At 40.3% G+C, this 27,566-nt stretch overlaps 1 protein-coding gene across 3 annotated transcripts in view; it reads left to right on the forward strand.

Moving 5' to 3' along the window:
* lrp8 (low density lipoprotein receptor-related protein 8, apolipoprotein e receptor) overlaps positions 1-27,566 on the forward strand; it is a 172,479-nt gene that overhangs the window by 135,734 nt on the left and 9,179 nt on the right. For all 3 annotated transcript variants that reach the window (XM_069938108.1, XM_069938109.1, XM_069938110.1), the window contains 5 exons: positions 5,069-5,208; positions 14,575-14,716; positions 16,634-16,786; positions 17,158-17,370; positions 24,407-24,475. In XM_069938108.1, coding sequence (XP_069794209.1) covers positions 5,069-5,208; positions 14,575-14,716; positions 16,634-16,786; positions 17,158-17,370; positions 24,407-24,475 — 717 coding nt within the window. The remainder of the gene's footprint in view (positions 1-5,068; positions 5,209-14,574; positions 14,717-16,633; positions 16,787-17,157; positions 17,371-24,406; positions 24,476-27,566) is intronic.

Consider the following 27,566-nt stretch of genomic DNA (forward strand, 5'->3'; position numbering starts at 1 on the left):
ATCCCGGGTGGTCATTGGCCAAGCTGAGGACCACGGGAAGATCTCTAGGTATAAGATAAATTTGGATGAGTGAAATTATGCCTATGACAAAGGGGGATTATAGACAATACCAACAGGGAAGTCAATTCAAATGGCCACGAGAAGGCATTAAATATCTGGGGATAAAAGTAGACAAGGATTTACACAACTTATACAAACTCAATTATCTCCCTTTGCTCTGGAGATTGAGGAGGATCTCAGTCGATGGAGATCTCTGCCCATAACTTTGGTGGGCAGGGTAAACTGTGTCAAAATTAAGGTGATCCCAAGGCTACAATATCTATTTGAGTCCTTGCCCATTCCATTGCTCCAGGGATTCTTTAAAGTGACTGTGGAATTGTAAAGTGGCTAGAATATCCATGGAAAAGTTGACTTGGGATTACAATCTGGGGGTTTAAAATTGCCAGATTTCAAAAAATATTACTGGGTGGAGCACTCTTTGAGGGAGGGGGCACCATATGGGGTAGGTGAAAAGATAGCAGGAGAGTTTATACATAGATGGGACACTAAATTAATTTCAAAGAAAGCATGTTCTTCAGATATGGCAAAGAATAAATCTATTGGATTGAAGGTGGGGATATTTCCCAAAACACCCTTGACCCAGAACAACTTAATACCCTTGACTCTGGGTTCAGGTGTATCGAGGATAGTTACAAGCGAGGAACAGCTATCTGCAACTAAGATCTTTTTTAAGGGAAAAATTGGCACCATCTATGACTCTGCCCATGTGTAGTGACTTGGAGATTCTAATTCGAAATGGGAAATGTGCGCAAGTTTATTTCTATAATGTATTCCATATTTCAAAGTGAGGGCTCGAAGCCAGGCTTATACAGTTCAAGTGAAAGGTGGGAGTCGAACTTGGGCACAACAATCCACGAGCGGTGCTGGTCAGATGTGTCTGGATACCATGACAGCTGTTATTAATGCCAGGTACCGATTGGTACAATATAATTTTCTAAATCAATTGTAGCTTACACCACAAAAATTGCATAAATCTAAACCAGAAACTTTGGAAATGTGCTTCAGATGTGATGTGGAGATTGGAACCTTTAACCGCTCAACCTGGCTGTGTACAAGAGTGAGATCCTTCTGGGATCTCACTGGAAAAAAGTAGTAAGGTGGATTCTCCACAGGATCCGGAAGTGTATCTTCTGGGAGATATTGGGGATGTGAGTTTTAGACTGTTCAAATACCAAATTCAGTTTGTGAAGGTTGCCCTTTCGGTAGGCAGGAAGTATATAGCGGTTAAGTAGAAGTCCGACTCCCAATTAAATACCACACGACGGGATATGAAAATGCAGAGTTGCATTCCCTTGTTGAAAAAAATCACATACAATCTAAGGAGGAAATATGACACATTCATTAGAGTGTGGTATCCCTATTTGAAATACAGTGGTACACAGATGTAATTCCACCCCTTTGGAATAAAGGAAATGAAACAATCCGTCCCAGCAGTGAAACAATTGGGATCAAAGAAGTGGGATGGGTGCAGATGACGTGCTCTGTTTTTTTTTGTCCCTTACACCCCTTTTATTTAAGTACCTAGGGTTTTTTTCAGTTTTTTGTAAGGGTCATTGACTGCAACACTATTTGTGTGGTTTTTTTTTTGTATTTGTTCAATTTATATAATTTCATTCTCCGTTGTATTGGGGGAGGGGGGAGGGAGAGTTGAAAGAACACGTTGTTTGAATCTATATGATTCCTTGAAAATTTAAAAAAAAACTCTTTAAAGAGTATTGGTCATGTACTCCCCATTCAAATTTGACCTTCTAAAATGCATCACTTTCCACTTGTCTGGAATGAATTCTCTCTGCTACTTTTCCACCAGACCCTGCATCCTGTTGTAGTCTCTGATAACCTTCTACACTATCCACAACCCCTCCAACCTGAGGCAAACTTATCGACCCATCCCTTCACTTCTTTGGTCAGGATATTTATAAAAATCACCAAGAGCAGGGATTCTAGAGTGGGTCCCCGTTGACCTCCAGTAGTCACCTACCTCCAGGCAGAATATATTCCACCTACTACTACAAGTAATTCTGAATCCACACTGCCAAGGTTCCATGGATCTTATGCCTCATAACTTTCTGAATGAGCCTACTATTAGGGACCTTGTCATATGCTTTACTAAAATCCATTTCCACCACATCTACCACTCTACCTTCATTCATTACTTTTTTAATCTTTAAAAACTAAATTTGGCTCATGAAAGCACAACCATCCCTCCCAAAGCCCTGCTGACTATCCCTAAGAAGACTCTACTTCTTAAATAATTGTAAAATCTATCCCAAATAATCCTCATCATAGTTTGCCAACCAGTGACTTAAGACTCACTTATCTGTAATTCCCAGGATTCTCCTTATTACCTTTTTCAAACAAGAGGACCACAATTGCCATTCTGCAAACCCCCGGTACTTCCCCTGTGGCCAGGGAGGATGCAAAGATCGTTGCCATTACCCAGCAACCTCTTCCTTCATTTCCTATAGAAACCTGGGGTACATCTTGTCTGGTCCCAGGGACCAGACTACTACTTCTTAACCTCCAATGTGGCCCAGTGCATTAGCTTGTTCTATACTGACCAACGTCCCCCTCTCTCTGGTGAATACTGAAGCAAAGTACTCATTTTGGACCTCTTAATCTCCTCCGCCTCCAGGTACATGTTTCCTCCTTTATCCTTTAGCGCCCCTACGTTCACTCTCATCATCCTCTTCTTCACTTATGCATAGAACGCCTTTGGGTTTTCCTTAATCCTACTTGCCCCCTTCTAGCTCTCCTAAGTCCTTTCAGGCTACCATACAATTCTCATGAACCCCTCTTTTTTGCTTCCTAAACCTTGTGCATGCTTCCTTCTTCCTTGTAATTAGTTGTCTCACCTCTTTTGTCACTATGGTTTTCCTATCGTTCCATATTTTCCCTATCTCAGTGAGACAAACCTATACAGAAACCTGTGCAATTGGTCCTGAAACATCCTCCACTGGACGGCACAGTTAGCATAGCGGTTAGCACAATGCTGTTAGACCACCTGTGATCAGAACTGGGGTTCTCCCAAGAACATCTGTTCCCAATTAGCCAGTTCCTGCCTAATTCTATTGAAATTAACCCTTCCCCAATCAAAGACTGTACCATTTTGTCCACCGACGTGCAATAGGTCAGGGAGTTGTGGTCACTATCACCGAAATGCTCCCCCACTGAAAGGTCTGTCACCTGAACTAGGTTAATTATCTAGTTCTCGATCCAGTTTGGCATTCCTGCACCTATCCAAAATCTGCCTACTTATCTGCTCCTTTGTGTTACAAGGGTTATTTGAGGCCTACGGACTTCTCCTAATACAGTGATCATTCCCTTCTTATTTCTGATTTCCACCCACACTGACTCAGTAGACAATCTGCCTGCAATGTCCTTCTTTTCTGCAGCTATGACACTATCCCTAATTGGTAATGCTATTCCCTCCCCCTATTTTACCTACTTTCCTATCTCTTTTAACACATCTAAATCCCAGTATCTGCATCAGCTAATCGTGTCCTCTGTGATGGCCACAATTTTGTAATTCCATGCTCTGATCCATGTTCTAAGTCGTAATACTTCATGCATTGAAATGTACACATTGCAAACCTTTCAACTGGCTACATTTATGCTCCCTCCATTGCCTGTCCTTCCCCACAGACACACTATACATGCAAAACATGCAGACACACAATCAGACATAACACACATACAGTCAAACAATACAAATGCAGGACAAGTATTTCATCTATAAAAATAAATAAATATTCTTTTTTACATGTAAGAGTTTCGGATGGTTAGTGTGAGCAGTTCCTTTAGTCATTCAGCATTCTCGCTGCCCGTGGGAAGAAGCTGTTCTTCGGCCTGGTAGAGCTGGCTCTGATACTGTTGTATCTCATCCCCAATGGAAGCAGCTGAAAGATGCTGTGTGCAGAGTGGAAGGGGTCCTCAATGATTTTGTGTGCCCTTTTCAGAGCATGTCGATGTGGGGGGGGGGGGGGGGGAGCGCAAAGGGACACTCCAGTGATCCTCTCTGCCACTGTTAATAGTGCTGTGCATTTATATTCAATCCATTTCTCTGCAGCAACCATACCACATTGTGATGCAGCCAGCTAAGACACAGAAGATATTGTTCCTCTTCCAATTCCGGTGCAACCTGTCCTTTTTGTACAAATCATACGTTCCCCAGAAGAGATCCATCTCCTTTCCTATTTTTGTCATTGGTACGAACGTGGACTATGACATCTGGCTGCTCACCCTCCTGCTTGATAATGCTGTGGACTTGATCAGATACATCCCTCACGTTGGCACCTGGGAGGCAACATACCATCTGGGAGTCTCATTCTTATTTGCAGAACCTCCTATCTGTGGCCCTAACTATCAAATCCCTAATTACTCTCATTCTCCTCTTCTCCCCCTTCCCTTCTGAGCCAAAGGGCCAGAGTCTGTTCCAGAGACCTGTGAGGAGTTTGTACATTCTCTCTGCATCTTTGTGGGTTCCTCCAGGTGCTCCAGTTTTCTCCCACCTTTCAAAATGTACAGTGGTTGGAGGTTAATTGGTGTATCGGGGGCACAGACTATGGGCCGAAAGGGCCTGTTTAAGTGCTGTACATCCAAATTAAAATTCTGAGAAAGCTTAACAGGGGGATGTTTCCCCTCGATAAGGAATCTTGAACCTTTGCATTCTCAAAGTAAAGGGCATGCCATTTAAGACTGAAATAAGGAGATTTTTGTTTCATGGTGAAGGTTTCAGAATTTTCTTCGCAGATTGATGTGGAGTTTGGTCATTAAGTTAAAAATTCAAAATGTAAATAGATTTCTAGATGGCAAAGTAACAAAGTTAGTTTTGGGGGTAATATAATTAAATTTTAGACATAATGAAGGGTGCATATTACAGGAGATTTAATCTGATGTAATTTATTTTACATCAACAGCTGGACGTATACTTCTCCCTACATGTGTTAGTTTTAGATTGAAACTAGTTGTGAAAGCATGTTGTTCAAGAATCTGCTGTATCTAATTGTAGATTTATTGAATCAGCGTCTGTATTGGGTTGACTCCAAACTGCACCAGCTGTCCAGTATTGACCTGAAAGGTGGCAATAGAAAAACACTACTCTTCTCAGAAGAATACTTAACTCACCCATCTGCACTGGCAGTGTTTGAGGTAAGACTTCTATGTAACTCCAGTCTAGTAGTTAATTCTTTCTTCTTTTTTTCTTTGGCTTGGCTTCGCGGACGAAGATTTATGGAGGGGTATGTCCACGTCTGCTGCAGGCTCGTTGGTGACTGACAAGTTCGATGCGGGACAGGCAGGCATGGTTGCAGCGGTTGCAAGGGAAAATTGGTTGGTTGGGGTTGGGTGTTGGGGTTTTCCTCCTTTGTCTTTTGACAGTGAGGTGGGCTCTGCGTTCTTCTTCAAAGGAGGTTGCTGCCCGCTGAACTGTGAGGCGCCAAGATGCACGGTTTGAGGTGATATCAGCCCACTGGCGGTGGTCAATGTGGCAGGCACCAAGAGATTTCTTTAAGCAGTCCTTGTACCTCTTCTTTGCTGCACCTCTGTCTTGGTGGCCAGTGGAGAGCTCACCATAGAACACAATCTTGGGAAGGCGATGGTCCTCCATTCTGGAGATGTGACCCACCCAGCGCAGTTGGGTCTTCAGCAGCATGGATTCGATGCTTGCGGACTCTGCCAGCTCGAGAACTACGATGTTGGTGATGAAGTCATTCCAATGAATGTTGAGGATGGAGTGGAGACAGCACTGATGGAAGCGTTCTAGGAGCTGTAGGTGATGCTGGTAGAGGACCCACGATTCGGAGCCGAACAGGAGCGTGGGTATGACAACGGCTCTGTAAACGCTGATCTTTGTGTGTTTCTTCAGGTGGTTGTTTTTCCAGACTCTTTTGTGTAGTCTTCCAAAGGTGCTATTTGCCTTGGTGAGTCTGTTGTCTATCTCTTTGTCGATCCTTGCATCAGATGAAATGGTGCAGCCGAGGTAGGTAAACTGGTTGACCGTTTTGAGTACAGTGTTATACCAAAACAGAAAAGCCCATATTTTTTTCTTAAAGCTTCATTCAATACTGAAATTGTATGTTGTCATTTTCTTTAGGCCAAACTGGATTAAGGTATAATCCAATGCTTGCACAGATCTGCTGTAACTGAGATCAGCAAGACTCTAGCCCTGTAAAGTTATGGAGTTTATCTGGGACCAGTTTATTATTTCCATATCCATAACCTGCTACTTCCAAAGCATTGACTCTGGCTGGGCATGAGAGTCTTGTAGTAAATGAGTGGTCATTACTGTTATACAGTAAAATCCCCATTATCCGGCACCTATGGGGATTGCGGATGCCGAAAATGCAAATTTTCTGTTTGACTGAGGCTTGCTCTTCCAAAGCTTAATCAATATACCTGTAATAAGAATACACTTTTTAAGAAAATCATTAATGTAGTCTTTAATTATGAAAAGTTCACTTTTAACACTATTTTGATTTTTAAAATTTAGACATACAGCACGGACACAGGCCGTTTCAGCCCACGAGCCCTTGTCTCCCAATTAATCTATAAGCGCCAGTACATTTCGAGCAGTGGGAGGTGTTACGGGCCCAGAGGACCCCAAAACCCAACAACAATAGAAATTCACCAAGACAAATAGTTAATTAAATAAAAGTCATTTTTTATTTTCTTTGAACTTAAAAACAGGATCAAACTTTAACTTATTGCTATTAACTTTTCCTAACTTAACCCACTTCTAATTCTAAGTTGCCAAGTATGTAACGTGTATAAATTCAGAAAAGTTCTTTGATTCATGTCTCACTTCTCACTTCTCCAAATTCTGTGCACAGAATTTAACATTTATGAATTTTCACCAAGCTCTGGTGCTTAAAGGTAATTTTCAGGAAGGTTCTTGTTGGTTTTTCAAGAGAGATTTGTTGCTGGTTGGACACACACAAACTGATTCCCTCCAATCAGCCATTTCAGTGTCTTGTAGAAGTAACTTGCCCCATCAGGGTTTTCCAAGTGATAACCTCTTCTTTCATGTCACCACAGAGTTCTTTTTTTGTTCCCTTATTCCAAGTGAAACACTCTAGCCAGCCATTTCCTCTTGTATGGACCACAAGGGTTTGAACAAGCTGAACTCAGAACTCACACTGGTCTTCAAAATGAGGTTTCAACAAGCTGACAGCTTGCTTGCCATGCTGCAAAAACCAGTTCTCTCTGCTTGCAAAATCACATGACTTTCTTAGAACAGCAAACTGCAACCAGACAAAATCTTCTCCTGGAGTGTCTGGTTTGAGCAAATCTCTTGCATTTTTTTTGAAAATTTTATTTAAGCATTTTACAAAACAAAAAAAATCTAGAACCCCCTACTACTCCCCCCCCCCCCCCCCCCCCCCCGCCACCACAACCGTCTCCCATTCGGAACTTTAAAAAAAACCCACAATAATACCAGATTATAACAGGTTGATGTATGATGTGCCATCTTTTTACATCTTTCATTACAAATAAAACTTTTACTTAACATCTAAACCCATACATTCCAGATACAAACTCCACATTTTAACAAAAAAAGAATAATCATTCCACAAATTATACATTATCTTTTCCAAATAAATACATGATTGAATTTCATTATGCCATCTTTGTAAACTCAGTTCAACATAATTTTTCCAAGTAATAGCCCTAAATGTATAAATGCAATTTGAGGTTCCTGTCATTATTGTATTAATATATCCAGTAAACATATCCATGGGTCAACATATAGATCTATCTTGAATAAATCTCACAAAAATTTAATAACTTTTTCCCCAAAAGGGCCTAACTTTTGTAAATTCCCATACTGAATGTAAAATACCTGTCTGTTCACCACACTGAAAACACAAATCTGTCACAGTAAATCCATTTGTTTTCAATTTTTCAGGAGTTGAGTATAACTGATGCAAAAAGTTGTAGTTAACCAAACTATATCATACATTAAATAACTTCGTAACACTATCACGCCACATATCAGACCACTCCTCCACAGATATAGGAATAGATAGGTCCTTCTCCCATTTACCTTTCATTTTAAATGTATCAACTTTTGCCATCTTTTCCTGTAGTAACGTATACATTTCTGAAAAAAATCCCTTTTTCCCCTTATCAACAATTAATGTCTCAAATTTCATTTGACCAGGTAATACTAACTCTCTACCAAAACATTCTAACAATAAATCTCATACTTGATAATAAGCAAAAAAAGTGTTTTGTGATATACCAAACTTCTCAAGTCTTTTAAAAGAAAGAAACCTACTTCAAAATAATCCTCCACTAATATCACACCTTTTGATTCCCAGTCTTTCAAATGAGGATTATTCAAAAAAATGGGATTATCTGGTTCTGATATAATGGTGTCTTAACTGAAATTTTACCTTTCGATCCTATAATTTGATTCCGTTTATACCATACACCCATCAAATGTTTTAATACTAGCAGTTTATACTGCTGTAAAAGCAATGGGTTCCATTTATATACAAAGTGATGTATATTTCTTTCCTGAATCTGGTCCAACTCCACCTTCGCCCACACCGGAGGTTGATCAATATCAATCAATCTATTAATAACTTTTAATCATGCTGCTTTATAATAATTCTGAAAAAGTGGTAATAGGAGACTGCATACCATGTCAACTTTTGCATAGAAACTCTGGACAATGTTCCCATAAAAACAAACGAACTGCTTTATTTAATCCCTTAAAGGATTTTCCCAGTATAACTCTCGGAATGGATTGAAATAAATACTGACTATGAGGATATATATACATTTTAATACAATTTATTTGTAACTCCTTCCATCTATTTAAGTCAAATTTAATCTTATTTGATAAAGGCATATAATTTAAGATGTATAGATTTTGATATACTTCATCCACTATTACACCTAAATACTTAATTTTAATGGACCATTTAAACTTCGTAAAATGCTTATAATCTGAATAATCTTCATCTGATATTGGTAATATTTCACTTTTTTCTCAATTTACTTTATAACTCAAAATTACCCTGTATCGTTTCAACAAATTTTGTAATGGGTTCTAAAGAACTTTTAGGATGAGACAAATGTATCAACACATCACCTGCAAACAGGTTAATTTTATACTCTTGCCCACCAATTGTAATTCCCTTAATATTAATTTCTTGACTAATTGCTTGGGCCAAAGGTTCTATAACTAATGCAAATAAGGCTGGTGACAGCGGACAGCCCTGTCTAGTTGATCTGAATAAATTAAATACCGGCGAAATCTGCCCATTCGTCACCACCCGAGCAGGAGGATTAATATATAATGTCTTTACTCAACCAGTAAAGAGTGGTCCGAATTTATATCTTTCTAACACCTTAAATGAAAAATTCCACTCCACATGGTCGAAGGCCTTTTCCACATCTAGCACAAGTATCATTGGTTGGTTGAATTGCTATCTTGAAGCATTAATTATTGTAAGTAATTTAGTAATATTATCAGCTGAGTACCTAATCTTGATAAATCCCGCTTGATCCACATGTACTAATTTCGGTAAGAAATTAGCCAATCTGTTTGCTAATACCTTTGCTACAATCTTGTAATCCGCATTCAATAAAGATATTGGTCTATATGAAGCTACTTTTAATGGATCTCTGTCTTTCTTTGGAATAACTTATTAATGCCTTTGAAAACGACTCTGGAAATAAACTTGTTTAAGTACATCTGTATATACAGGAAGTAACAAATTATAAAATTCCATTGTAAATCTGTCTTCTCCAGGTGATTTTCCACTCAGCATAGATTGTAATGCCTCCTTAAGTTCCAAATAGGTAAATGGACCTTCCAATGCCCTAATATCCTCTTATCTAATAAAGATAAATTTAAATAAGCAAATAAAGAACTGACTGAATTGAGAAGGAAACTGGCCAATATATACGAAAAAAGTGTCTACAATTTAAAAAGATATTAATAAATGTCTAAGAGTGGTAGACGTGGTGCAAGATGAATTTAAAGAAATTAAATGGGCATTTTGTGATTGCAATGACAGTGGAAAGATATACGGAAAGGATGGACTATTTGGAACATTGTATTACGGGCTGGGATGTGCAAAAGTGAGAATTTATGAAGAAAATTGATTCATTGGAAAATCAGAGTCGGCGTAATAACGTTAAGATGGTAGGACTGCCGGTGGGTATAGAAGGAACAGATCCAGTGAAGTTTTTTGGAAATGGATACGTGAAATGTTGGGAGAAGATGCATTTCCGGAAGGGCTGCAGTTGGATAGAGCACATAGGGCAATAAGGTGAAAACCGTTTCCAGACCAGCCTCTTCAAGAGGTTCTTATCCAATGTTTGTGGTATCAAGATCGTGAGATGACTTTACATCTTGCAGTGCAGAAGTCTCGCCAAAATCAGGGACCTTTGGTGGTCCAGGGTAATAGAGTGTTCTTTTATGCCGACTTGAGTCAGGATGTTATAAGGAGACGTAAGGAATTTAATCTAGCAAAGGCGGTGTTATGGAGGAAGGGTTATAGATTTGCTTTTAGATACCCAGTTTTATGGTAATTTTTAGACTCATTTATTTGAGGATGAAAGTGATGCTTTAAAATTTGCTAACTCTTTACCAAATAATCCAAATAGTTCTGAGTTGCAGAAACAGCTGAAACCGCAGGGATCTTCAAAGAAGAAAGGGAATGGAAACGGAAGGAAGGATCTGGAGGAGTAGAAATTAAATGAGATTGGAGATGATGGTCAAGTTGCTGGTGCCATGGAGTCCGTGGGATGAATGTCTGAATATGGAAAAGTTTTTTTTTTAATTATCGGACTATCAGCTGGAGGGGATGGATGACTCTGCATCTTCTGAAGTTGTCTGTCACTAGTGGTTTTGACCACACCCGGATAAATAGAGGGTGTTTTTGTGAGAGATTTTTTTAATTTTTATTTTTCATATAAATGTTTTTTTTTATTTGATTTTTTTAAAGGAGCTTATATTTTGTGTAAGGGTTTGTTTTCTTGGGTGCCATTTTGAAGGGAATAATGAGTAACTTGAATTTTGCAACAATTAATGTTAAAGGGATTAATCATCTGATAAAAAGGAAACGTGTGTTGGACTATATAAAAAAGATGAAGGTAGACATTGCATTTTTACAAGAGACTCATCTGACTAAGAAATAACATTTGAAGTTGAAATGGGATTGGGTTGGGCATGTGATAGCATCTTCTATTAACTCTAAAGCTTGAGGAGTAGCAATTTTGATACATAAAAAAAGTCCCTTTGTTTTTGGAATCTTTCTCTGCTATTGCAGATAGAGTCTTGAAGATTAATTGTAAAATATTTTCAGAAGCTTTGACTTTGATGAATCTGTATGCACCGAATGAGGATGATGAAGAATTTGTTACTGATACATTTTTGTACTTGAACCAATTAAATGAGAATATTTAGTTGTTGCTTAGATCCATTGTTGGATAAATCTCCAAAAATTGTGAAGAAAACTAAAATGGCAAAAAGAATATCTGAGTTGATGGGGGATTTAAATTTATTGGAAATATGGAGGTGGATGAATCCAACCGAAAAAGATTTTTCATTTTATTCTGCTCATCATGATTCATTTTCAAGAATAGATTTTTTTTTTGGTATCAGCACATTTACAGGGTAGAATTGGACAGGCTGAATATAAGAGTGGTATCTTTTCTGATCATTCATTATTGTTAATTTCATGTAGTGGCGGCGAGGTGGCAGAAATTAATTATCGTTGGAGATTTAATGAAATATTGTTTTAAAAATTACCTGAATTCATTAAGATTGTAAGAGACTGAATTAGTTTCTTTTGAGAAGTGAATGAAAGTTCAGTTCAGAGTAAGTTTACTTTATGGGACACTTTAAAAGCATATCTGCAGGGCCAGATTATCAGTTACACAGCAAAAGTGAAGAAGCAATATATGGCAGAAAGTCAGAACTTAGAAAAATAAATTGCAATACTAGAGAAGAAATTTCAGAAAAATTAAACAAAGGACAATAAGCTCTTGCATTTTAAATGAGATCTGTTTTGTGAAGTGTTTGTGATCTACACTACTCCCACAATCTATCTCCCTCAAAAACATATCTACATACAATATAAAATATGATCTGATCCATCACAGAGGAAACCCATGCAAACACTGGGAGAATGTTTATACTCCTTACAGACAGCACAGGATTCGAACCCCCGTCACAATCACCGGCACTGTAACAGCACTATGCTAACCGGTTTAATTTCTGTAACTTACAACATTTAAATTCGAACTTCAGGCGTTATAACCGTGTTGTACTAGCTGTTACACTAACCATGCTGCTGTCATAATTTACCCCCTTCCCCAAGATTACAGATGAAGTCTTACTAATATACTTAATACTAATAAAAATATTGCCAGTGGGCTGATATCGCCTCAAACCATGCATCTTGGCGCCTCACAGTTCGGCGCGCAGCAACCTCCTTTGAAGAAGAATGCAGAGCCCACCTCACTGTCAAAAGACAAAGGAGGAAAAACCCAACACCCAACCCCAACCAACCAATTTTCCCTTGCAACCGCTGCAACCATGTCTGCCTGTCCCGCATCGGACTTGTCAGCCACAAACGAGCCTGCATCTGACGTGGACATTACCCCTCCATAAATCTTCGTACGCGAAGCCAAGCCAAAGAAAATGAAAATAAAGACTTACTTGGCAGGGATAGGGAGTCATTTTGGGAGCGTTGCCCCAGCAGTGAGTGTCATCGGCCGGCTCTTCATTTCATTCTAATGCAACTTTATTCAAACCGGGGCATTCCACTAGCAACCAAGCTCACCTTCACTCAAGTGTCCCGGTCAGGCCCTCGGCACACCTTTCTCGTGCTGACAACCCAACTCTCCTCCATGCAAGTGGCATCAGTGAAAAAATTGCACATGCATTGAGAGGCCTTGCTAATTCAGTGAGGTAAACCTGCGAGTATCCAATAAAGTTTCGGTGCTCCCCCACAGGTTCCATCCGCTATCCACCCAGTCTTATTTATTTGAATATTTATTTCCTCGGTCTTTTTTTTTTTTGCTGGTTATTTAAGTTTCAGGTTGATTGAGTTCTGGATAATAGGGATTTTACTGTCGATAGCTTCATACCTCTCTATTATCTGGAAGAGAACAGCAAGTGCTATTTTAAAGGGTTATAGGAATCTCTTTTCCACCTTGGTCAGTATATCTTTCTATCTCTGATCCAGCCCCAGTAGCTTACTTTCTATATTTTTATTACCAAGTTCAAATTTTCTGTCACATGTACAGTGAGAAAGTATTAGTGAATAATCCAGATAACCAACCCGTGCATAATACAGCAATAAAAACACTAAACAAAGTTCAGACTTTCAGAAATCAGCTAGAAAAGAATCAACTGTAATATTATTTCACTAATGTGAGGTTCACTCGGGAGTCTGTAGTGTGTGAACTTCAAATCACGTTGATGATGTGATTCTGTGAATGTGGAGAAATTTTTTTTTATTTCTAGTGCTTTTCCATTTCCCTGAAATACCAGCAATTCATAAACAGGATTGGTGCAGACAAAATTCAAATCTAAAACTATGCTGACCAGTACTTGTGGATGTATTGCAATTTGGGAGCTCTAATATCACAAGGGTACTACAGAGCCATGAAATACAAGGCTTTAACAGTAAAGAAAGTACAGTAAAACCCCTAGTATCTGGAATTCAAGCATTCAGCAGCTTTAAGGAACCGGCAAAAAAATCGAAAATAAATTTTAAAAATTCAAATAAATAAGGTTAAAATAATAGGTTAAAATATGTAAATTGTAAAAGTAAATGTTCTCTGAAGTAACATAAACTTTGATAAAGATGGGAGCAAATATTCATCCAGCAGAGTGCCTTGTCATGCTTTGCTCATAGTCACTGTTTGAATAAAGTTGTGTTTGAATAAATGGAGTCACCCAGGATGAAGAGCTAGTTGATGCTGTTCACTGTTGGGGTGACACTCCTTATTCCTGGTTAGTAAGACTCAACCCCGTCAAAGGCTTTATCTGTAAACTTTGGGGAGGGGAGGGTTTAATTATCTATAATGTTATTGTTCATCTTTGGGGCAGCTCCATGGAGGGGGAGGAACCTGAAGATGCAGCAATGGTTACATGTTTTCAATGAATGTGACTGAAAATAAACTAAAATGCTTTAAGATTTAAATATTCGTGCAAATGAAATTTGTTTAATATATGTACAGTATTGTATTTTTGTCTTTTTAAGCTGTTCATTCTTAATACAGGTATATTAGTCAGGTATTGAAAGAGCAAGTCTCAAATAACTGGAATATACACTTATCCAGCGTCTACCAATCCCCATGGGTGCCGTATGCCAGGGGTTTTATTGTATAAACCAAACCAACTGACTTTTCAGGTTAACTAATATGTAGATGGAAAGAACAGTACTGTATGATGTCAAAAAATATCACTATTCAAAAATGTTTGGCATTTTATCCCATGATCACTTATTTTAATTGCTTATTGTGTGTATCATCTTTCTTTTACAGGACAAGATTTATTGGACTGACAATGTACATGATTCTATTTACTGTGCAAATAGACTGACTGGGGGAGATGTAATGTTACTTGCAAATAATCTGAATGACCTACATGACATTGCTATTCTTCATGAACTCAAACAGCCCAAAGGTAACTTCTTCAGATCCTGGTTTAGCAAAATCTTATGGAGGCAACATCCAGTGGCAGATTAACTACCACCTGGGCCCTAGGCTGAGCTTTAGTAAGCCCCCCCCCCCCCCAAATCTTGCCCCACTGCCCCCACTCTTTGTCCAACGCTGTGACTATGGTAAAACACAGAAATGCTAGAGGAACTCAGCCAGTCTCATAGGGTCCACAGGAGGTAAAGATATATTGAAGAAGGACTCAGGCCTGAAACATCAGTAATACATCTTTACCTCTTATGGGCACTGGGAGACTGGCTGAGTTCCTCCAGCATTATGATTTTACAACTCAATTTACAAATGCGAGTTCGGCTTCTCTGGTATGTTTGTGTATTGCACTCGAATCTAACTGCAGACTTACTTGTTTAACGCTTTTAACGTTCGGAATCAGTTGCACTATTTGTACTTTCTGGTGTTAGAACGGACTGGCCAGGGCAGAGTGGAGAGATAATATGGATTACAAGCTGTTTAACTTCCAGTCATTTCCCTGACGATAGGAATTTGGTATAAAGAATGTAGTAAATAGTTATCTCAATTCATTGTTATTTCCCAGGTCTTGGTCTACAACTCAGTAAAGTTCAGGGTTTATTCCAGTCCCATCACAGTGCCTTGAAGAACAGAAACATAATCTCTATTCTCTCTGTGTCTGCAAGCTTGTCTCTGCTGCCCTGCCTGGACCTCTCAACATTCTGCACAAACGTTCAATTAAACAGAAAGTGCTAGAAGCACCCAATGTGCCCAAAACAACCTGTGAAGAGAGGGATGTGGGGGGGGGGGGGGGGGTGAAGAGGGAGAGAAAATTGACATTTGCTCAGAACTCACCTTCTGTACCTTGATAACTCTCCTACTTTGATACTACAAGGTTCAGTCACTTTCCCAACAAAGGGAGCCTCTTCAAATTCCCAACAAAGATTGTTGACCCCATTCCACTGGGCAGGGAGAGGTCACTGTCCCCCAGCCCATTTCCCCCCGTCCCGTCCCACTGGGAAAGGAGAGGTCCACATTCCCCATCCTACTGGTCACGGAGAGGTCACATCCCCCGGCCAGTCCCCTATCCCGCTGGGCAGGGAGAGGTCACGTCCTCTGACGCCGTCCCACTAGGCAGGGAGAAGTCCCCATCCCCCATCCCGCTGGGCAGGGAGAGGTTGCTGTACCTCAACCCTGGCCTACTTGCATGAGAGATGTCCCTGTCCCGCTGAGCAGAGAGAGATCCCCTTGCTCCAGCCCCATTCCGCTGGGAAGGGAGAGGTCACCAACCCACCCCCTAATCATCCTCCACCTTCCCACCAAACTATTAGATTTTTAATGTCTCCAACCAAATTTTATGTTAGAAATCTAATAGTTTGGTGAGAAGGTAGAGGACCACAAATACCACTGTCACAGCAAAATCTTCAAGCTGCGACTCTGGCTCCCAAAAACTGCCATACGCATCACCCTGGCAATGGGACAACACCGACTGTGGCCCACATTTACCACCGGCTTCACCATTGTCTGAGTGAAGAACTGTCCCATCACCTCCCTTCTAAATCCTGCCCCCCACCTCTTGTCAGTTTCTCCTACTGTGAGCAACACACTTTCACTATTCACCATATCGATGCTCCTTGTGATTTGATGCTTTACAGCTGGGTGACCAAAAATAGAGACTAGGTGCCTACCCTTTACTGAGTGGGCACTGAAACCCAGGGGCTCGGGCCCCCTTACCCTCTGGGTCCATAGGATTCAGCCTACTCAGCCTAATGATTAATCTACCACTGGCAACAACCCCACCATGTATGGATGAATTTTGGTTAGCTGCAATGAGGGAATGCCTTCACACAATTATGAAGCCTTTTTCCATTTTTGTCCATTTGATTTTAACCTCAAAGATTTTTCTATGCTTAACTAGGTATAAATCTTTGTGTACATGGAAGTGCACCAAAAGGAGGGTGCCAATATCTCTGTTTACCTGCTCCACAAATCGACAACCATTCTCCAAAGTACACATGTGCCTGCCCTGATGATATGGAACTTGGGTTTGACATGCAAAAGTGTTACAAAGGTATGTTTTTTCCAGCTTTGAAAGATGAAATGACTTAATGGGCTAGAGCTCTTCAGGGCTCTTTAAGATTGTTGAAGGATTTGATCATTTAGTCAGTCATTTGTCTATCCAAATTGGAATTCCCAAGCAGCTTTTAACTGAGGACAAATTAGAACTCAGGAAATGTTGAGGCACCTTGTGTAGGTGTGGCTCAGTTGAATGTGGAAACAAATATTTGGAAACGTACATGAAAAGGACTGGATAAATAGTCATAGAAAACTATTTGTGTGAATGAAGCATTAATGCTGGGATTGTACTGTTTGGGCTGGACAGTTGCCACATTCTCTTTAATTGTATCTCTGTGGTTTTGTGTACCTTGAATTTCAAAACAGTTGGAGGCCTTCCCTCAGTGACCAGCAACAACTCAACTTCAAATTCTGGTGCACCTTTCTCCAGTACATGGGTTCCTGCCAATACAACCACTCAAGATGGTACAACGGTTCTCAATGGCCTTGTCACAGGAGGCTCACAACAGCATTTTTCTCCTGAGGCCAACAGCACGGATGCAGACAGCTTGATCTACAGTAACAATTCATCCCAGCTATGTAAGTGTTTTCAGAATAAATCTCTTCCTTTTAGCTGCTTTTCTGAATTGCCACGGTGAAGTATGTAATTAGTTTTCACACTCTATCATCCAACTCTGCAAAGGAAGATAAGAGGTTGCCAAGGACAACCTGGGGATTTCTGTCAGCTCATTTCTATTCCTCATATTGTAACATAATTCAGAATATTAACATCACCTTTCCAGTGTGGATGGTAGACACTCCTGAATTTTCCATTCTCCATTCCCGCTTTATTCCAATGTTGTGTTCTATTATTGTGTAATTAATCTTCTCATCTTGTAGAGTCTGAGTCATAGAATCTTACAGCAGGAAACAGGTCCACAGGCCCAGCATCAAAATGCTGAACAACATGTACTCCTGCTTTAGTCCAACTTGCCTGCATTAGCTCCATACCCCTCCAATCTGCTCCCCTACATGCAGTTACCCAAGTGTTTCATAAAAGAATTGTCTTGGCAGCTCGGTTGTTTGGGAATGCAATGGGGCAGGTGACGGAGGTAAGCGTTGGAGAGAACTTGGAATCAAGAGATCATGGGTCCATTAGCTTTAGCTTAATGATGGAAAGGGTCAGGTCGGGTCCAAGGTTGAAGGCCTTCCAGTGGGGGATGGCCAGATTTGGAGAAATGGGAAGGGATTTGCAGAGAGTTGTGTGGGCTGATCTTTTTGCCGGAAAGGATGTAGAGGAAATTTGGGGGGCACTTAGGGGTGAGATTTTGAGAGTACAGGATCTTTATGTTCCAGTCAGGCCAAAGGGGAAGACTAAAGGTTCGAGAGAGCTGTGGTTTTCTGGTGAAATTAAGAAGTTGGTTCGGATCAAGAGGGATTGAGGAGATCTATGGTCGTTACTTAGATTGCAGGAAGAATCTTGAGGGGAATAAGAAAGGCAAAAAGGTATGAGGAGTCCATAGCTAATAGGGTGAAGGTGAATCCTAAGGGTTTTTACAGATATGTGAACAGTAAAAGGAGGGTTAAGGATAGAATAGGTCCACTGGATGATGGGACCGGTGAACTATGTCAGGAACCATATGAGATGGGAGAAATATTGAACAATTTTTTCTCGTCCATATTCATGAGGGACATTGAGCTATACGAGATAAGAGGGGAAAAGGGCTTAGTTATGGAAAGGATAGGGATTAGTAAAACAAGAGTTTTGGAGCTTCAAGGGTCAATTAAGGTGGATAAGTCTCCTGGTCCTGATGGAATTTTTCCCAGGACTTTAAGGGAGGTCAGGGAACAAATAGCCGGAGCACTGACTGTGATTTTTCAAAGATCACTGTAGTAGGGGGTGGTACCACAGGATTGGAGGGTTGCAAATGTTATTCCATTGTTTAAAAAAGGCAGTAGGTGTAGGCCAAGTAATTATCGACCAGTAATTTTGACTTCGGTGCTGGGGAAGTTTATGGAAGGTATTCTTCGAGATAGTATTCACGCATATCTGGATAGGCAGGGATTGATTAGGGGCATCCAGCAAGGGTTTGTAAAAGGAAAATCATGTTTGACAAACCTTGTTGAGTTTTTTGAGGAAGTGACAAAAAAGGTGGATGAAGGTAAAGCAGTGAATGTGATCTATTTGGACTTTAGTAAGGCTTTTGATAAGGTTCCGCATGGAAGGTTAATAAGGAAGGTTCTGTCACTAGCAATTAGTAGATAGATTGTGAACTGGGTTCAGAGATGGCTGGGAGATAGACAGCAGAGAGTCATGGTGGACAACTGTATGTCAGGTTGGAAGCCTGTGACAAGCGGGGTGCCTCAGGGATCGGTGCTGGGTCCCTTGTTGTTTATCATTTATATTAATAATTTAGCGGAGGGTGTGGTTAACTGGGTAAGCAAATATGCGGATGATACGAAAATAGGGGGAGTGGTGGATAGTGAGGTAGATTTTCTTGGATTACAGAAGGATTTGGTTTGTTTGGAAGAGTGGGCTGAAAGATTGCAGATGGAATTCAATCTAGACAAGTGTGAGGTGTTGCATTTCGGTAAAAATAACCAGAATAGGACATATACAGTTAAGGGGAGGGCACTGAGGCATGCAGAGGAGCAAAGGGACCTGGGGGGGGGGGGGGGGGGTTATGGTACAGAGTTCACTGAAGGTGGATTCCCATGTAGACAGGGTGGTTAAGCAGGCACATGGTATGCTGGCCTTCATAAATCATAGTATAGAGTATAGGAGCTGGGAGGTGAGGCCAAGTTTGGAGTACTGTGCTCAGTTCTGGTCTCCAAATTATAGAAAGGATATAGATAAGGTAGAGAGGGTGCAGAGAAGGTTTACAAGGATGTTGCCTGGTTTACAGCATCTGGATTACAGGGAGAGATTAAGGAGACTGGGACCTTATTCATTAGAACCTAGATGACTGAGAGGGGACTTGATTGAGGTATTTAAAATTATGAAAGGAATGGATAGACTAGACATAAACAGACTCTTTCCCCTGAGGGCAGGAGAGATTGGAACAAGAGGCCATGAGTTAAAGGTAAGGGGGCAACACTTTTGGAGAAATATTAGAGGTTGCTTTTTCACTCAGCGAGTGGTGGCAGAATGAAATGATCTTCCGAATGAGATAGTTGCGGCATGGTCCCTTCTGTCATTTAAGAGAAGGTTGGATGTGTACATGGAGATCAGGGGGTTGGAGGGTTTTTGGCGGTGAGCGGGAGGTTTGAGTAAGTGGAGTTGTTCTAGTAAACTGGTGCGGACTCGAAAGGCCGACATGGCCTGTTTACGCTCCGTAAATGGTTATATATTATATGGTTATTCCATTTGCCCAACATGTCTGAGTGAAGAACTGTCCCATTACCTCCCTTCTAAATTCTTCCCCCCACCTCTTGTCAATTTCTCTTACTGTGAGCAACAGATTTTCACTATTCACCGTATCTGTGCCCCTCATGATTTTATAGACCTTATTAAGATCCCTTCTCAACCTCCGATACTCTAAGGAAAACAGGCCTAGTTTTTTTCTCTCGTGATTATTTCCCTGATCCTGGTAACAACTTCGTAAACCTCTGCTGTATGTTTCCAAACTTTATAATATCCTTCTTACAAAAATACATACAACATTCCAAGTGTGACTTCACCATTATCTCATATAAATTCAAAATGATGTCCCAGCTGTTGTAATTAATATCCTGTGAAACGCGAAAGTCTGCAGATGCTGTGATCATAGTTAAAAACATGCTAAAATGCTGAAGACCCTCAGCTGGTCTTTCAGCAAGCACAGGAGACAAAGATGTATTGCCGATGTTTCGGCCTGAGCCCTTCTTCAAGGAATAAGTATAATGAGCAAAAAACAGGAAATCTCAGAATACTGTCAGTGGTGGCTGGGGAGGAGTCCAGACCAACAAAAGGTATTAATTGGATATGACAAGGGGAGAGGTGAGAATTGATTATGTCGGTGCAAAAGTTGAGAGGGAAACGTGAAAGAGACAGTGCTGGGGGAAGGTGACGGGAAGAAGTGAGAGGGAGGTTTAATGAAAGCCAGAGAAGTCGATTATTAATACCATTCAGTTGGAGGGTGCCCGTTCTGAGGATGAAGTGTTGCTGCTTCAGTTCCTCCTGTATTTTGGTGTATTCAATATTCTGACCCACGAAGGCAAGTGTCCCACACCCTTCCTGTGTTGCCATCTTTAAAGAGCTATTTGCATCTGTCCTAAGGTCACTCTGCTCCATATTCTTTAGGGTTCAGAATAAATCCTGCCCTGTTTTGATTTATCCAAACCAAGCACTTTGCATTTCTCCAAATTGAGCTGTATCTGCCATTGCTTATCCAGTTCCCTGGGTTTTCTTTTCACTCATTGCAAATGCAGATAAACTTCACTATCCACTGCAGCACACATTTTCATGACATCAACAAATTTACTCCCCTTGCCACAAACATCCTCATCCAAATCATTTATTCTATTGCAAATGTGATTACTTAGAGACACAGCATAAGCCCACGTCACCTGAATACATCCATGTAACCAATTAACCTACTGGCCTCCTACGTTCTTGGACCATGGGAACCAGAAAGTAATCCATGCTGACATGAGGAGAAACTCCTTACGACAGTGGCAGATTTGAACCTAGGTCGCTGTTAGACTAAGCCAAATTTTTATCCAGTTGGTTAATTGGCCTCCTATCCCAGGTCCCCTAACCTTTCATACCAACTTACCATGTGGGACAATATCAAATACTTTACCAAAATTCATGTAATAACATCAATTGCTTTGCCTTCATCTACTTGCTTCATCATCTTTTCAAAACAATTCTATCCACTGTATGCATTGTGATTTCCTTAATTTTCCCCTGGCCGTCCAAATGTTGAAGGATTCTATCTCTCAGGATCCTCACCTGCATTTTTCCTACCACTGTCCTCAGAGTAACAGGTCAATGATTACTAAGATTATCCTTGCAGCCCTTTTGAAACAATGCCAACGTATTTGCCATCCTCCAATCCTCCAGAACTTCTATCCTCAGCATTGAGTTTAAAAAAAAATCTGTCAAGGTCCCAACAATTTCCTTCCCACAATCTTCTGGATGCATCTGGCCTGTTCCCAGGGATTCATCCACCTTGATACGATCTAAGACTGCTCACACTTCTTCGCTACTGATGCAGAGATGCTCTAATCTAGACCAGCCAATCTCAAATTTTTTTTTTGGCTAAGGTCCCCTTAAGACTCTGCTCAAAGTTTATGGGGCCATCTACCTTGTGAAGCAGTCAGGTTTTGGTTTCTTCTCTCCTATCGACTACATAAAAAACATTAAAAATATTTATGTCATGTGAGGTGAAAAGAAAACCAGGCTTTTACTTAACTGTCCTGTGGTCCCAGGATTGTAGGGCCCCTGTTGAGAATAACTGCTCCAGACTACCTTCAATCATCTCCCACTCCTGCTTATCCTGTTCCACAATAAACACATAACTGTTTAAAAAATATTAATTTAAGATCTTCCCCATTTCCTCTGGCTTTCATCACCTATCCTGATCTTAAGGAGACCTATTCTTTCATGACTCTTTTGTTCTTAAAAATACGTAAAACATTTTTCAACCCTCCCTTGCATTGTCTGGAAAAGCCATCTCAAAACCTTTTACCCCTCTTTATTTTGCTCTTCATTTCCCATGTTCCTTGTATTCCTCAAAGAATTCCCTTGAACTGGTCTGCCTCTATATGATATATGCCTTGCTGACTCCCTGAAGAAACAAGAAGAAAAAAACTGCCTTTGTGTGTCGTAGGTCATGTTTAACCAATCTTAGAGTTTTTTGAGGAGGTCACCAGGAAGGAAAAGCTGTGAATATTGTCTACATGGACTTTAGGCCCCTCACAGGAGGTTAAGAAGGTTCAGACACTTGGAATTCATGGTGAAGTAATAAACTGGATTCAACAATGGGAGAAGCCAGAGCGTAGTGGTGGTTTAGTGCTTCTCAAACTGGAGGATGTGACTAGCGGTGCCTCAGGGATTGGTGCTGGGACCATTGTTTTTTGTCATGTATATCAATGATCTGGATGATAATGTGGTAAATTAGATCAGTAAATTTGCAGATGACACCAAGTTTGAAGGCGTTGTGGACAGCAAAGGAGATTTTCAAAGCCTACAAAGGGATCTGGACCAGCCGGAAAAATGGGCTGAAAAATGGCAGATTGAATTTAATGCAGAGAAGTGTAAGGTGCCACATTTGGAAAGACAAGCCAGGAAGGACCTGCACGGTAAATGGTAGGGCACTGAGGAGTTCCGTAGAACAGAGGATCTGGGAATATAGATACAGGATTTCCATGAAACTGGTATTACAGGTGGATGGGGTGGTAAAAGAGCTTTTGTCAGATTGGCCTTCATAAAGCAAAGTACTGAGTATAGGAGGTGGGATGATATGGTAAAGTTGTATAAAAAAGTTTGTAAGGCCAACCTTGAAAGATATCAATAAGGTAGAAAGAGTGCAGAGAAGATTTACTAGGATGTTGCCTGACTTCAGGGAAAGGTTAAACAGGTTAAGACTCTATTCCATGGAGCATAGAAGAATGAGGGGAAATTTCATAAAAGTAATTAAAATTATAAGGGGTATAGACAGAGTAAATATAGATCGGTTTTTTCAACTAAGAGTAGGTGAGATATAAACCAGAGGACAGGGGTTAAGAGTGAAAGGGGAAGAGTTTAGGGGTAACTTCTTCACATAGAGAGTGGTGGGAATATTGAACAAGCTGGCAGCTGAAATGGTGAATGTGGGCTCAATTTTAACATTTAAGAATTTAGAAAGGTATATGGATAGGAGAGATATGGAGGGCTATGGACTGTTGCAGGTCAGTGTGACTTGGCAAAAAAAATGGTTTGGCACAGACTAGAGGGGCTGGAGGGGCCTATTTCTGTGCTGTAACTTTTTATGGTTCTATATCTTTTGTTAACTTGGGTTTCTTAACTTTGCCATTCCTGCCCTTTATTGTGACCATGTTTGTCTTGGACCTTCCTTATCATGTTCTTAAATGCTGTCCGTTTGGCAGTTGTTCTCTTACCTTCTAATATTTGTGTCCAGTCAACTCCTGCCTAACTGGTTAAAATTGGCTTTCCACAATTTCAGATTCTAACTTGAGGACCAGTGTTATCCTTTTCTGCAACCATCTTAAAGCTAATAGAATTAAGGTTACTAGTCCCAAAGTGTTCCCCTACCAATAACTTTGTTAACTGACTAACTTAATTCCCTAGTACAAGGTCCAATATTGCCTTCCTTTCTCACCTTATCCACGTATTGCTGTTGAAAGATCTGGATACACTTAACAAAGTGACTTCTGTTTCTTCATATCATGGATTTCTATTGCTAAGGCTAAGAGATGGAACTAGTCACCCCTCTCAATTTCCCTATCATGTTCCATATTGGGCTTTTAAGATCAAAGTTTGATGTTACTTCGCCACTTCTTGATTTGCTTCCATTCCAAATCTTATCAAAAAAAATGTTACATCTGAGCTACTCTGGGCCCTGGTGTTCCTCCTGCTACCCCATCTATTCATATGTGAAAATGTTGAAACACCAATTGGTTACAGTAAATTTATTTTTCTTTCCACCAGTAGACAACCAGGGAGAAGGCAAGAAGTCAGCTACAACCAATGCTATTGTGGGAATTGTCACTCTTGTAGGTGGGTAACTGTTTATACTGACTCATGTTTTTAAATTGTATCTGTTTTTGTGCTACTGCAAAAGAATGGAACTTTCAATTTTGAACATCAAATGTATATTGTTGGCTACCACTCTAAGATAGAGCCCAACCTCCCATTTCGCGGATATCTTGTGCCATCAGATCTACACCCCAAAGGCCTGCAACATTGAACCTGCATGATGGTTCTTTTCCTGAAAACCTAGAATTTCTCTGCAATGCTAACTAAGTACAACAATGTCAATTGGCAGTCTATGGGGCTGATATGGCCCTTTCCTCACCTCGACTGGAATGCCAGCACATTTCAACCAAGCACCAATTAGAGATTAGTTATTCTGTTTATCTTATTTCACCTAAGTGCAGAAATTTGAATGGTTAATCGAGTAACAAGTAAGCGAACAACTGAGGAGTCTTGTGATTGAGCAACATGGCTCTAAACTGAAGTTTAAAATGAAAGATGATTTCACTGAAACAAAAGTTTCTGAGCACAATTGACAGAATGATTATGCAGAGGCTTACAAATCTTTAAAATTCTCTATTCCAGAGATATGTGGATGCAGAGTTATTAAATAAATTAAAGATGGAGAGAGATTTCTGAACAATAGAATTGTAGGTTCCAGAGAACAGGCAGGAAAATGGAGTTGAGGTCACAGATCAGATGAATCATGATATTGAACAGTGGGGCAGACTTGTACCTTACTCCTACTGTACCTATTCAGTAATTAGAGTTCAAGCTTCAAGCTAAACATGAGCACATACAATGGCCATTAGCATCGACATTGCATAGACTTGTTTGAACACCAGTGCATTGAGGTAATCATGTTCAATTGGGTTGATAATTTTGACCAAAAATATTCTGCCTGTTGTCTCTGCTAGATTACCTGCCTCTTTTGTGACTGTTTTAAGATATTGATCAAAATCAGGAGTGGTCTTGATTGGGGGAAATGTGGGATAATCGTTTACATTACAGTGGTTTTCAAATTTTTTCTTTCCACTCACATATCGCTTTATGACATAAATGCTCTGTGATTAGCAGGGGATTATGTGAAAGGGGTTTAAAAAAAAAGGTTGAGACCCACTGCTCTAGACCAATTTTTACTGAAATATGAAACTACACATAACGAGTCAATTAGGTACAATTAAAACAGAGGTTTTCAAACTTTTTTCCCCACTCACATACCACTTGAAGCAATCCGTTACTAATCACAGAGCATTTATGGCATAGGGAATACTTAAAGTGGTATGAGAGTAGAAAGAAAAAGGTTGAGAACCATTGGGTTAGAATGTGGATTCTGGAGGTAAATGCCATAAATTCATTTGAAAGGAAGCCCAAAAGCACAATAGAGAAGGGAACATGTCCGGGGAATTGGCTAAAGTCAGTTGAACTCCATGATCAAATGCTCACTTTTTGCACTGTTCAATGCAAATACTTCCTCTGGATTTTTTTGATGAAAACCATACAAAGGAATAGTGGGCATAGTTAAAACAAACCTGGATTCCATAACGTTAAAGACCATTAAATGTTGGTAGTATTCAGCATTATCAAATGGTGGACATTACAATGATAATAAATTTAGATATATAATGTCCATATTCATATGATTTCATAATATGCCCAAGTATTGGGATATTATGGCAAAAGTAACACATCCATTGCTATGTGCACTTGTTCAGAAAATCAGCAAAACCAACATCTAATACATACATGGGTACCATATGAGGAAAAAGTGAGATGGAAGTGGTGCCATACTTGAACCACAATATGATCACCAAGTGATGCATAGGAGGAGTTAACATTTAACTATGAATTTCACAGCACGATTTCATTCCATTCCTATTTGGTACTATTTCTACTTCCCTAGCTGAAGCTCCTGTTAGAAATAAACAAAACCCATTTTAACTTTTAGATCAAGAGTTGTGACCTATTGGCATTGGTACTGTATTTAACAATTTGGATGGACATTAACAGTTGAAGCAAGGTGTGAACTTATTTTTCAGTGAAAACTATTCAAGGCCTTTTCGCACAACAATCACCCATCCATCGTCATCTTCCCATTCGTTTGCTGATCCCAACATGTTCTCTCCTTCATTCTATATCATTTCTGGATTCCATCTCGGGATCAAAGCAATGTCATGAAAATAATGAGATAGCCACAGTCATATACCATGGAAATGGTCTTGGGCTATTAGGCATGATTAATGCAAAGGTGAAATAGGATGAGAAAAGGTGGATGGCGTTTAATCCATGCAATAGTCGCAGAACGTTGAGCACCGCCACACTGATGCATCCCAGAGCTGTACACTCACCTGGCTCCTGTTCATGCTACTGACCCACGACTACTTCGCCAGATCCAGCTCCAATGATGTCATCAACTTTGCAGATGACACAACAGTAGATGGCCTCATCAGCAACAACAATGAGTCGCACTACAGAGAAGAGGTGGAAAATCTCATGATAATGTGTGAAATTAACAACCTGAGTCTTAATGTAGATGACGAAGGAATTGATTGTGGACTTCAGGAGGACCAGGAATGACCTCCCTCCATTGCACATCAATAACTCTGGAATGGAGAGATTGGAGAACACCTTGGAGTTCACTTAACTACTGATCTCTTGAGAACATCCAACATCTCCTCACTTATTAGGAAGGTGCAACAGCGACTGCACTTCCTGAAAAGACTGAAGCAAGCAAGGGTACTGGCCACCATTTTGTCATTCTTCTACAGGAGCCAGCTGCATCTCAGTGTGGTACAGTTGCTGTAGGGAAATGGATTGGAGGTCAATTCACAGGACCATAAGATTAGCAGAGAGGATCACTGGAATCTCCCCCACCGTCGATGTGATCTATTGAAATCAATGTTTAAAGAAAGCGCACAAAATAATTGAGGACCCCTTCCACCCTGGACAAAGCTTCTTTTAGCTGTTCCGTTCCCTCTGGGAAAGAGATACAGGAGTATCAGAGCCAGCACCATCAGGATGAGGAACAACTTCTTCCCACGGGCAGCGAGAATGCTGAACGACAAAAGGAACTGCTTACAGTAACCATCTGAGACTCTGATATGTGAAATAATAT

The sequence above is a fragment of the Narcine bancroftii genome, chromosome 5 (genome assembly GCF_036971445.1).
Source record: "Narcine bancroftii isolate sNarBan1 chromosome 5, sNarBan1.hap1, whole genome shotgun sequence".
Lineage (NCBI taxonomy): Eukaryota > Metazoa > Chordata > Chondrichthyes > Torpediniformes > Narcinidae > Narcine > Narcine bancroftii.